Source organism: Hipposideros armiger, unplaced genomic scaffold (assembly GCF_001890085.2).
Source record: "Hipposideros armiger isolate ML-2016 unplaced genomic scaffold, ASM189008v1 scaffold_49, whole genome shotgun sequence".
NCBI classification, from domain to species: domain Eukaryota; kingdom Metazoa; phylum Chordata; class Mammalia; order Chiroptera; family Hipposideridae; genus Hipposideros; species Hipposideros armiger.
In genome coordinates, this window is record NW_017731399.1 from 5,131,944 (window position 1) to 5,145,182 (window position 13,239).

The following is a 13,239-nucleotide window of genomic DNA, read 5'->3' on the forward strand; positions in this document are numbered from 1 at the left end:
GTCTTTTGCCTTTGTGATCAGATTTGATTTTACTTGAGGTTTTTCTGCCCAAAGCAAGCGTCTGAGAACCCCATTCATTGAGAAACAACAGACACAGTAACAATATTACAAATATCCAGCACCCTGAAAGCCAGTAGAGCATTTGGTCTGTAACAGTAAAGCTATCTTTATTCAGTTCCTCTTAGAATACGGTTCACCTTGGCAGGGAGAACAATGTGGGGAACAGGTGAAGAAGTGAGTAGGAGGGCTGAGTCACTGTGGGCAGAAAGCCACCACGGGACTTTTCAAGACACGTTGAAGGGCAGAGAGAGAACGATACAGCAACGAATCCATGAAGGAAGGATGCTGAGAACACAGAGTTGACCCTCAGGTTCATTCATGGGCTTTGGGTCTAACACGATTCCCTTCAGCAAGCTAAGGGTTAATCAAATCAGCGCTAACCACAATGCAGTGTGCACAGTTGCTGCATAAACATGAAAATTATTAATCAAGCACATTGTAAATCAGCCCCAGGTGTAGCCAATTGTGTAAAAATTGTGCTCACTTTTAAAAATTCATGATGAGCTAAACAAACCCAAGGTACGGATGTGCTTGCCTAGAAAACTAAGCTGTTATGATAAATGCTTCATGCGTCTTTAAGTGGAGGATACTTGGTATGGAAATGATTTCTCTTCTCACTCTACAGAGAAGAGGGCATTAGAGAGGTTAAACGGCTTGCCAATTGTAATTAAAAAACAAAACAAAACCCCTTCTTCCCCCCCAAAAAAACCAGTTCATCGCTCATCTTTTTGCAAGGTTCTAGGACGACCGCAGAAGGCTCCTGCTTGTCACTCAGCTCTCAGACCGCTTAAGAACTGCTCTCAATCTTTTTTAGTACCTGTGTTCAGCAGAGGGCTTTCCTCCTCCAGTGAGTATCCCCACCCTGATGGTTTTACAGGAGAGAAATTTCCCACCCCTTCTAGCTTCAGCCTCTTTGGAAATATTAATATACTTCAAGGCAGTAAACAGCTGTCTCGAAGAGGTCCTTGGAGCAGCATGCTTTATTAAAAGTTATAACATCCTGCAGTAAAGGGAGGCTGGGTAGGAAATGGAAGAAAGCAATCTGCCTAGATGCTTTCTGCCCATTATAACATAGCAGGACCTAGGCTTGTCTAAACCCATTAGGATGGCTCCTCACCGCATCCCTCTTCTATTCTAGCCTTAAAGATGTGTCCGCCTCTCCGGATCCTGCAAGTGCCCTCCGTCTTCCTTGCAGGTCAGAGTGGAGACTGCTGAGTGGCCCCGCTCAGGGCTGCCAGCCCCTGGGAAAGAACCACAACGGTGTTGATGGCCGACGTGGAAGAGATTTTAAAGAGCATGAAGCCAGAGGTTTTTCAAACTGTGCTCCAAGGAGTCCTAAGGGTTCCTCACAGCATCACCTCTTGGTGACAGGAGATATTCAGGTGGGACCCAGGAGCCCATGACACCCACCCCTCCCATCAGAGAAGCTCTGCTTTTTCAGTTGTACATACTGGGCGTCCATGTATAATTTTATTCTAAAAAAGGGTTTTTGAGCTTTAAAATCACTTGGGCACCATTGATCTACTCTGCTCCTCTGTTTGAAAGCTGAGGAATAAGGCCTAGAGAGGTGGCATCTTGCTCCACGACAGTCTCCTGTTCTCCCCTCACTCTTTCCAGGGCTCCTGGCTATTAGTAAAATGGGCTGCCTGCACTTGCAATTAGGGCAAGTATCAGGTTTTCCTACACACTGGAGCTGCCTGAGGCTTCTTCCTTTGGTCTGTACCTGGAGAGTGTTGGCTGGAAAGTAGTTTGTATCACTGCCTGTTCACTTGCCACTGTATACAGCCCTCAGGGAAAAGAATGCCATCCCATCTCTGCCTGCCAATGAGGTTTCTTAGAGTGTTACACTCTGCCACTTCCCTTGAGGTAGGAGCTCTGCAGCATCTGTGTGAGGCCCTGCAGCCACCCACCTCCCAGCTACAGCCTGCTCAGCAGTGCGCTGACACAGACATCAGAGCTCTGCAGCAGACATCTCACTCTGCTGGCAAATGAGCCTGGGTGTGACCCTGCCCTTTGATATTAATGACCGCTCATAGGTAGCACTTGCTAATCCAAGAAAGCGAGTTTGAGTGGGTTCCCAGTATCATAGCTTGAAGCTGGCCAATCCTGGTACCCTGAAGCCTGATGCAGTGGCTCAGAGCCTTGAGCCAGGATGACCTGAAAGACTTCTCAAGGGCACGCTGGCCTTACTGACATAGCAGATTCACGGTCCTTTAGATAACAGATCTCAGAAGACATACAGAGCTACTTAGCTGAACTCGTCTGAAACCAAACGAAAAAGGATGAAACTGGAGAGAAAACAGGTTATTTCCAGTTCCTGCTTCTAGCCACTTTACAATAATAGTGTAGTCAGAAGAAGCATTTTCTGTCAGAGGGTCTGAGAGTAATAGTCACAATATAAAGAACGTGCACCCCTGTTTCACATAGGAATGTTAAAGTAATTCATTTTGGAAATAAAAGCCAAGATCTAAAATGGGGCAAAACAGACATTTGCTTTCAATTATTTCCACTGCATGCATAAATCAAAAGAATGAAAGCTTTAAGCCTACCCCTTTCCAAAAAATGTTAACTTAGAATTGGACGAAAGATTCCTTTCATGGCAAGTTTGATTTTCCTCTAAACTCAAAGGACAACTGTGAAATAATTTTTATTTATAAACTGGTCCTTAAACATTTTAATACACCTCTTTGGGTTTTGATGGATAAAGACAGAAGTTTCAAGTGCTATCTTTTGCGAGGTTGCTAAGGAAACCATTTGTACCCCGGGTGATGAGTCACAACTGTTTAGTGCTGGCTTATAACACAGGAATCAAGGATGGCAAGTCTTTAAAATGATTTATGATCTTAATGTTTATGTTAATAAATCATTTCTTTCTCAAAACTCCAGAATGGTCTTTGCAGTACCTTTAATTTCTCTAAATGTTGATATTTAAGTTTAGGGGGTACCTGACCTATCTGGAGGCAAATGCACACTGAGGCATGAATGTGTGCACACACACTAGAATGGTGGTGAGAAAGCCGGAATGGGACAAGACCACCCAACAACTCCAGATGGGCACGCCCCCTGCATTCTGATCAGTGTGAGGATGGTGAGTGGTTACTAGTCTAGCTTCCATTTTCAGTCAATTCTCAACGTTCTTTTTTTTTTTTTTTTAAGCTGAGCCATCCTGCCACCTGTTGGCAGCTCAGCGGCTGCTCAGCTCGGGCCGGGACTCGAGCCGCTATTGCTCAGAGCTCAAACTCTTGAGCGAGCTCTTCACCAACTGAGCCACTTGGCCGGCCTCAACGTTCTTAAATTAAGCTTTCTATAGCCACTTCAAACAGACTACCAATCATTTAACTAAGAACCTAGTGAACAGAACACTTCAAAGTTTACTGCCATGACCTTCCTGGGGTTGGACTCCCTTCTCCTGGGGTTACCCAATACACCTCACACAGAAATGCCCTATGCTCAGAGTAAAATACCTTTGGGGCTCACTCAGCAAACACCAGCTCCGAGCCCTGGGAGAGTGAGACTGCACACTTCAGAGAACAAGAGTGAGAGCCTTAAGTTGGCTTCAGGGGTCCTCCAAGCTGAGGTGAGCAGAGCAAACCCTTTCACGTGATAGTGCGAAGGGCTGGCCACTGACACACAAACAAACTCTGAGCAAGTGCTCAGGACTTGATGGGGGTGTGGGGTGGCGGAGGGGGGGGGGAGCTGGGTTCTAGAGAAGGCATCTGTGGTCTGGAATTCTGAGATGGAACAGAAGAGGCTTTATGAGGTAAAGTCTGGAAAGTTCTGAAGGTAAGTTTGTAGTAGGATTTAGTTTGCTGGACTGAAGAGCACACAGTGTATGGCCATAGGTTTGCCTGACTGGGGTTAGGAGGCAGAAGCAAAGTCAGAGTGCAGGGTCCTGTGGGCACATAGGGCAGGGGCTATTTGTGTGGGAGAAGGGGAACCCTTTGGACAGAAGGCACTAAAGCCCTTACAGAAAAATTTCTGTCTGACAGGGAGCCACAGTTGTCTTTGTAGAGTTCTAAGAAGCCATGGCATTTGATGCCATAATGTTCAAGAAAGAGTGTAGCTTGTGCACTATGAGTAGGATGCACTGGAAGAAGAAAAGGCCACGGGGTAGGGACAGACTACTATAATTCAGACTAAAGATGTGGCTGCAGGAACAGAACGTTTGGAAAACACTGAACTAATTATCGGGAAGACTGTATGATGGCGGTAAGTGGGTTCCAATGAGGAAGAGCAGGGAACCAACACTTCTTGGAGGGTGTAACTGCGAGCAGCTCTGTCCCATCTGAACTCTCATGCTATTTACCCCAAGGTCTGCCCAGTACCTTAAAGTTCTTCTGGGATTCGGGAGTTGGACTTTCAAGGTCGATGAGTTTCTTGAGATCCTCCTCAATGGTGGACTTGGAGGTTGGCTTAGGGGATGCTCGCAGGTCCCTGGTTGAGGCACGTAGCCTGGTGTGGGATATTTCATTGCCATCACTCTGATGACGCCTTGAAAAAAAGGAAAGAGATGGTAGGAACTAAATCAGTAAGATTGACTGAAGGGGCACAATGGGTTCTGAAGGATGTAAGTCAATGGAGAGATTACAGGAGAGAAAAGGAGAATTGCTTTTGTTCAATTACATTAGAATCTACTTGGATAAATACTTGTTAAAGAAACAATACCAATTTGAAACACAAAATAAAAAGTCTGATAAATAAATCACTCTTTTACAGGAAACTCTTAGCTCTACTAAACCAAAATTAGCAACAGACTTACTAATAAAAGATCCCAGTGTATGAATCCCAAATGCAATCTTTGTATAGACAAAAACAAAATAATTGATGTTTTTCTTCTGTACTACTTTGTAAAAAAGTCCTTTATATTCAGGGGTAGTCACTTACTTTCTAATATTTCCTCTCGTGCCTCCTGGCCCCGGTAAGAATTACATGGGAAGACTGTGATTACTATCATCAAAGGGACAAGTGTGGTCTTTACAACAGAGGGTCGATCATTCTGAAGTTTGTTCTTCAGATATACAGTAATCCCCCCTCACCTGAGGTTTTGCTTTCTGTGGTTTCAGTTACCCACAGGTAACCATGATCCGAAAACATTAAATGGAAGATTCTAGAAATAAACAATTTATAAGTTTTAAATTGCACGCCATTCTGAGCTGAGTGATGAAACGTTGCACCGTCCTGTGTAGGATGTGAACCCTTCTTTTTGTCCAGCATATCCATGCTGTATATACCACTCACCTATTAGTCACTTAGCTGTCTCAGTTATCAGATCGGTTATCAGGCAGAGAGACCACATTCACGTAACTTTGATTACAATTGTTCGACTTCATTATTAGTTATTGTTGTTAATCTCTTACTGTGTGATTAAATTTTATCATAAGTATGCATGTATAGGAAAAAACTTAGTATATATAGGGTCCAGTATTACCTGTGGTTTCAGCCATCTATTGGAGGTTACAGAAGGTACCCCACATGGATAAGGGGGGACTACTGTACTCTTCCCTATGAGATCTAAGATTCTCAAATCTGAATGTATTGCAATACATCTTATTTAAGGAGAAATAATTTAAGACAAGTTTTATTTAGGAAAAAAAAATAATAATCTCCCTAACAAACCAACCCTTCCTTAACTGCCAGCCTGGCTCCTCAGTGGTAGAAAACTGCCCCAAGCTTTTCCATTCTCAGTCATGTGAAAAGCAAACTACCCAGGAAAAGAATTCTTACTTTCGTGTGTCCATAAATCCCACGGAGTTTATGGTTCCTTCGGGTTTTTTCCATCCAATCAGGTACTTGCTAGTAGCACCCTGGCGAGGGTAGAAAGTCCTGGGACCCGATGAGGAGGATGAGGAAGAGGAGAAGGAAGGGGCAAGTTGCGAGGAGGTGGCAGGATGAAGCTCCTCTTTGGGTGAACTTCTGGCACTGGTGAAGACAACTGGGCTGGCCGAGTGACGGGAGCTCATGGTGCTGGGGAGAGGCAGGACAAGGACAAAATGACCCAAGTGTGCACGGGCGCATCCGGAGTCAATACGTTAGCTATAAAAGTGTCATCCAGGATGCGGTTAGGGCCGGGGTAAAGAACAATGAATATTTCATAAAATATTAATGGGGATGGCTTGCTGGCCTTAACTTGCTTTCTCACTATAATTTAAATGTCTGTTGTCAAAGTGAGCGACGGTCACTGGGGCTCAGTGTGCACTTTTGTTAAAAAGGAATAATAGTTAAGACTGTCAGGGGCACTTTGAAACATGCCGGCACCACTTAAGTTTGTTACTGTGAAGTCTAGAAGAGGCAAGTGATGGGAGAGTCTGCAGTAAAAGGTCTAGGAGTCTCAATGGCCGCCTGTCTTGCCTTCCTCAAAACTAAAGGACATGGTGACTCTCCCCAGGCCCAAGCCAAGGAGGGGAGAGGAGATTGGATCAGGCATACAGTTTTCCACACACTCACATCCAAGGCCAAAGGGACATACTGAGGCCTCTTACCCCATGGCATCTGGCATTAATATTGACTGTAAACGTCTGTTCAGGAGAATGAACTATCTTACACTACACACAAAAATCAACTAAAAATGGATTAAAACTTGAACATAAGATCTGAAACCATAAAACTCCTAGAAGAAAACATAGGGGGTAATTCATCTCCTTGACTTCGGTCTTGGCAATGATTTTTTTGGATTTCACACCAAAAGCAAAGACAACAAAAATAAACAAGTAGGACTACATCGATTTAAAAAGCTTCTTATAGCAAAGAAATCCATTAACCAAAAAAGCAACCTACGAAATGAAAGAAAATATCTGATAGGAGGCTAATATCCAAAAAATATATATGTATACAGAGCTCATACAACTTAATAGAAAAAAAAAACCAAACCGATTAAAAAATGGGCAGAGGATCTGAACAGACATTTCCCCAAAGACAAACATACAGATGTTCAACAGGTACATGAAAAAGTGCTCAACATCACTAATCATCAGGGAAATGTAAAACCACAAGGTATCACCTCACATCTATAAGAATGGCTATTATCAAAAAGACAAGGAATAATAAGGGTGGGCAAGGATGGGGAGAAAAGGGAATCCTTACGCACTGTTGGTGGGATTGTAAACTGGTTCAAACACTACGGAAAACAGTATGGACTTTCCTCAAAAAATAAAAAACTAGAACTACCATATGATCCAGCAATTCCACTTCTGGGTATTTATATGAAGAAAACAAAAATACTATCTCAAAGATATCTATTCCCCTACATTCATTGCAGCATTATTTGCAATAGCCAAGACATGGAAGCAACCTAAGTGTCCATCAATGATAAAAAAAATGTGGTATATAGATATATACACACACACAATGGAATACTAATTCAGCAATAAAAAGGAAATCCTGCCATTTGCAACAACATGAATGGACTTTGAAGGGCATTATGACTTATGTGAAATAAGTCAGACAGAGAAAGACAAATACTGTCTCGCTCATATATGTAAACTAAAAAAACCCAAACTTATAGAAACAAAGAACAGACTGGCAGTTGTCAAAGGTGGAGGGTTGGGTGGGTAAAATGGGTGAAGGTGGTCAAAAGGTACAAACTCCAGTTAGAAGATAAATAAGTCCTGGGGATGTAAGGTACAGCATGGTGACTAAAAATAAAAAATAAAAATCTCTTCATCATCAATGTATTTTAAACTTTGGTTAAAGATTACAAAACTAAAGTCTATAGCACTTAAGGAGAAGGCTACTCATTATACTTTAAAACTCACAAAGACAGAATTTTTAAAACTAGGGATGAGAGTTCAAGTTGAACACAAACCAGAGGGCCTTTAATTGTAGGATTTCCACACTTCCTTCCTGGTGATCTCATAGGACCCAAGTTCTCACTACTTGAGCCCTGCTGAGTTCTCTAGCTTAGGCTGAGACCCAAGACAGCTGACTCTTACTACGATGGACTTTGTTACTGAAGGTTTAGTTAACAGGATGTGGTCTCAAAGCATCCCATCATAGCACTTGCACTTGTCAAAAACTAATGGTCCTAATTGAATAATGTATGAACTTTGGTTAATAATACCATATCAATATTGATTCCTGAGCTATGACAGATGCACGATAGTAATGTAAGATGACAACAGGGGAAACTGGGTGAGGGGCATATGAGAACTCTCTGTCTTACCTCTGTAAATCAAAACCTATTCTAAAATTAAAAAACTAAGAAAAAATACCCCAAACAAACAAAAACAAAAGAAAAACCAAACAAACCAGAAAACCCCAAACCCTAATGCTCCTGAGATAACACATATAGGTGAAAATTAATCTTGAACCCCCACCTCAGATATATACAAATCAACTCCAGCTGGATTATTTAAATGTAGATCTAGACAGTCTAGAGTATAACACGGAAAATATTTTTATGACAGATGCAGAGGTTCTTTAATAGGATCATAAGGGAAAGGACTGTACCCCATTAAAAGAACTTCTATTCATGCAAAAACAGAATAGGAGAATTTATGTAAAATATATATCCAACAATGGGTTCCTACCCAGAATATATAACTAACTCCTAAAAGTCAACAAGATAGACAATCCAATAGAAAAACAGGCAAATATCTGAAAAGGAATTTCCCAAAAGAGGGCCAATAAACATTTGTGCTCAACAGCATCAGTTATCAAGAAAATGAAAATTAAAGCCACAAAGAGGGGCTGCTACACACCCACCAGAATGACTAAAATTATAGACTTCCAATAACAAGTGCTAGACAGGATGTGAAGCAACTAGAACTTTCATACATGGCTCGTGGGAGTGTTACCTGTTACAACCACTTTGATAAACTGGTTCATATTCTCTGCAGAAGTTGAGTGGATATGTATCTTATGACTCAGCAATCTCACTCCTAGGTACACACCCAAAAGAAATTCATACATATTGTGTACCAAAGGACATGTATAAGAAATCTATAATATCCCTAAACTGGAAACGCTTGAAATGTTCCTCAACAGTAGAAAGGATAAATGAGTTGTGATATGTTCCCACAATGTAAATATACTGCAGCAACGAAAATAAACTAATGCTACCTGCGACACATGGAATGACTCTCCCCAACATAATGGTGACTTAAAGACACCAGACACCGAATAATGCGTGTGGTATGATTCCATCTATATAAAGCCCCCAAATAGGCACCATCAATCTAGAGTTTTAGGATTCAGGATTGTGTCTACCTTGGGGAGGAGATGGGGAAGGTGTGTGGGGAGCAGGGTGTCTGGATGCTGGTCATGTTCCAGCTCCTGATCTGGGTAGTGATGACATGGGTGTGTTCATTCATCTCCATACCTGTCCCTAGATTCTCAATATGCATGTTGTATTTGAAACACACTCACAAAAATAAAGCAAAAGGAGGTAACCCGAAAGGAAAAGGTCTTATTAGTCCACGAGGCTCCGCGACAGACTGGAGAGAGTTGAGCACGGTGTGGGGGGAGGAACAGAACACAGAGCAAAGGTGATCTGGGGCGTTTTCCACACTAACTGGACCTTATTACTTCAGATCAAATATGACGAACCACCTCCTTCATTTTTGTAACTAAGGAGGAGGAACTGGGCCCAAACTTTACAAAAAAATATAATAATAATAAATGACTAGCCACACTCCAATCCCTCCAACAATTTTTTTTCCCAAATATTTTTCTAGCTGGAGGGGATGGAAATCCCACTCCCACCCCCAATATCTCCAAGGGAACATAAATTGAAGAGCGATACAATCTCACATAGTTTTTACCCCTTGATAACAAATATCCCATTTGTTTGCTTTTAAACTTAAAAAAAAGGGAATGTAAAACTCTTCCATAAGTGTAGTGCATTAGATCAGTAAAAACAAAATAATAGTAGGTTTCTGTTGTGGAAAGAGAACAGAAAGGTGCATCAAAAGAAAAAAGGGAGTGGGAAAGACTTTATATAGATTGAGGCAGACAGGCTCAGAGAGAGTGCCACCAGAGACCCAGGTTAACAATGATGTGCATGAGCACAGGGAGCATCTGCAGCGGTTCCCAACTTGTGGGTTGCAACCCCTTTGGGGGTCGAACGACCCTTTCACAGGGGGTCGCCGGGTACTTGTATGTGGGTGTATCTGCATGTGGGCCTGGAGATGGATAGAGGAGCGGTGTCTCAGTTCCTAAGACCACCGAAAATACGTGTTTTCCGATGGTCTTAGGCAACCCCTGTGAAAGGTTGAGAACCGCTGATCTAGAGAGAAGCTTCTGAAATGGTTAAGAGTGCAGCCTTTGGGATGCTTTAAAGCAATGATAGCCTTGTGGCTCTTTGTTAGTTACTTAACGACAAGATCTAATCTTTGGTTTGCAGATTTTTTTTCACCTGACTCTAACTACCCCATACACATTTTATAGCTCAAATGTGGTGATGTCTGAAGCCTCAACTGTGATTAGTGTCTGAAGCAGATTTCAATAAAGTAGAACGCAATGAATCAGGGTCTAACGCACACATCTCTCAGCTTGGATAATCATGTGCTGGTTTTACCTGACTTGATTAGAAGTCACAGGTGAGCGCGAATGTGTATGAATTACTAGAGCTGGTTCTCACACTGTTAAAATACAGATTGCAGGGCCCCACCTGAGATTCTGATTTAGTAGGTTGGGAGGGGTGGAGGGACACAAGAATTTGCACTGTGGTCCCTGCCTCAGACTGAGAACCACTGTACCCGAAGTACATCTGAACTGCCCATAGGTTATCTTTCTCAGCAACAAGTACCTTGATAGGGTAACACTGGTATGCAGAACCCTGGGTCTTTCAAAGATTAAATGTTTAGTCAGAACAGAAATAATGAGCCATGAGAATAAAAAGTAGATTGCATAGTCTGTCGATTTACAAACCACTCCTCCATGTTTTATAAAATAGCCATAATATAAATACTGCACCAAAGGGCAAGTTATCGAAAAGGCTTAGAAACATCAAAGAAGAGCACAGTATATACAGTATATACAGCTGTTCGAGCTCTTTCCTTCCTGTCTGAATTTAATTACAAACATTATTTCTCTGAGAGGCATCTAAGTTTTTGTATCAGATTATAAACGCTTTGAAGGCAGGAATTTTCCTTTGTATATCTAACAATGCCAGAAGACAGTGGACTCCCAGTAAAATATTTCTTGAACTAAGGGTTTCTCTTGGGCAGTTATGTAGCACACTATAAAGCTAATTCTTTATCTTGTTTATAATCTGTCTCCTTGCTTAAATGTAAGCTCCAAGAAGGCTGGAATTATTGTCTGTTTTGTTCACTATATTCTCCATGCCTAGAACAGTCCCTGGCCATTGTGGACATGCAATAGTTGATGAAAGAAACTGTCAACTAAATGATAAATTAGCCTCCCATTTTAAATGTGAGGAGGAGCTATGCATGAAACTAGTGTTTTTTACTCATACTGTATTTAAAACTGGATGTTACTTTATTTTTATTGCAAGACATTAAATCTACAGATTATACTTCTGTTATAAGTGTATTCTTAAAAGGATAATTGCTTAAGCAAGACCACGGACCACAATGATTGGTTTTTCCTGTGAACACGATGGCTGCCACTAGCTCCCAGGTGTGAAATGCCAGCACACTTTTGTTCACTAGTGGTTATAATCAAGGTAGCCCTACTTAACAATTGATTAGGTTTGGGAGGAAAGGTACAAGCAAAACCAGACAATTCATTAATGTACGTAACTCACAGCATCAAGGTGAGCCCTCTAGCATAATTCAGTAGGCACTGAAGGTCACCTGGGAGCTTTGAAAACACACATTCTTGGACCCTAATCCTAGAGGTTTTAATTTAACAGACCTGGGGTGGTGCCTAGATTGTATATTTTGGCAAAAATATACCAACTGAGAACTACGGTTCGAATCCATTGAATTATTCATAGTGTTACGACTTCATCAAAATCCACTTCATATCGTCAAGATCAAGAAGGTGATGTCATGGGAGCAGTGTTTCTCCAGATATGGATTGTGGCCACCTGCCGGTGTTGACAGAAATGAAGAACCTTTGGACACCTCAGATCTCCTAGAGCCCTAGAAACCTGTAGTGTCACCAACTCCCACAGGAATCTCACGTTCCTAGAGTTTAAGTACTATTGCATGAGCCCCTCAACTCCTCCCATTCTAAAATGGGTCGTCTCCTCCTTCCTTTGTGCCCCTGGCCCTGGCCCAGTTGTTGGTGGGGCTCCTTGGAGCTGACCAACCCGACTGGCCTCAAACCACCTGAAGGGATGTGCACTCACACGCCTTCCTGAGCATCTCTGCAGTGGCTTTAATTACAAAACAACTAAAATACAGTTGCCAGCTTCACGCATTCAAAGGGGAACTTCGTGTGGCTGGGCTGTTTCATTCTCCTGGAGATTTCATGATAATTCAATATGCTGCAATTCAATTTTACCCATGGCAAATTAGATCACTCTATAGGAACTGTGGACGAAGGTAATGAGCCAATAATACGGAACAGAAAGAGAATAGTAATAGACATGTTACAAAGTGACAGCTGCAACATCTGTTGTTTTTCCCATTATATCAAAAGTGAGTTTAACTGTGAGTATGGCCCAACTGGAACCCACTGAGAATTTGCTGGATTCCACGTGAAGAGGCCACTAGCTTTATTCTTTATATAGGCAATTGGGTATTTCTTCTTTCCTAAAAATGGACCAACCTTTGAGGCATGTGGTCACTACAGCACTGGAATTTTGAAAAGGAAGAGAGGGTACACACACATACACATGATATTGCATGGAAAAAGAGGCGAAGAGGAAATGGGGTAACTGAGAATCTGGGATAGTCTGACTCTGTCCACACTTCTCATCTTGACCTGATGAAACCTGAACCAAGTGAGCTGCAGCCCAGGTAGCTTCCATTCCCAGCTGTGGGAAAACGTTGCTGGAGCGGATGCTAGATGAGCGATCTGCAGAAAGGGCGCTAGTCGCAGCCACTTACAAAGGAGGAGCCACATCGGCTTGTGGACCTTGCAAAGGGATGAACCACACAGGACGGGCGGCCTGAAAGCTCTGAATTTGAGCCCCAAATGCCAAAGCTCTGAGGCCTGGGAAACTTCTGCATCGTCACTGAGACCACCTCCTTCTGTGGAAAACATGTGCCAGCCACTCTCTGTGCTGCTGAAAGCTGCCAAAGGAAACCCTTGGGAGTCCTCTGCTGTTCA

The 13,239-nt window shown here is 42.4% G+C and overlaps 1 protein-coding gene across 1 annotated transcript in view; it reads right to left on the bottom strand.

Moving 5' to 3' along the window:
- The window catches only part of SIPA1L1 (signal induced proliferation associated 1 like 1), a 347,884-nt gene that overhangs the window by 17,148 nt on the left and 317,497 nt on the right, over positions 1-13,239 (bottom strand). Inside the window, exons 17-18 of the mRNA XM_019640297.1 lie at positions 5,785-6,024; positions 4,386-4,551 (exon numbers count right to left, since the gene is read on the bottom strand). Coding sequence (XP_019495842.1) covers positions 4,386-4,551; positions 5,785-6,024 — 406 coding nt within the window. The remainder of the gene's footprint in view (positions 1-4,385; positions 4,552-5,784; positions 6,025-13,239) is intronic.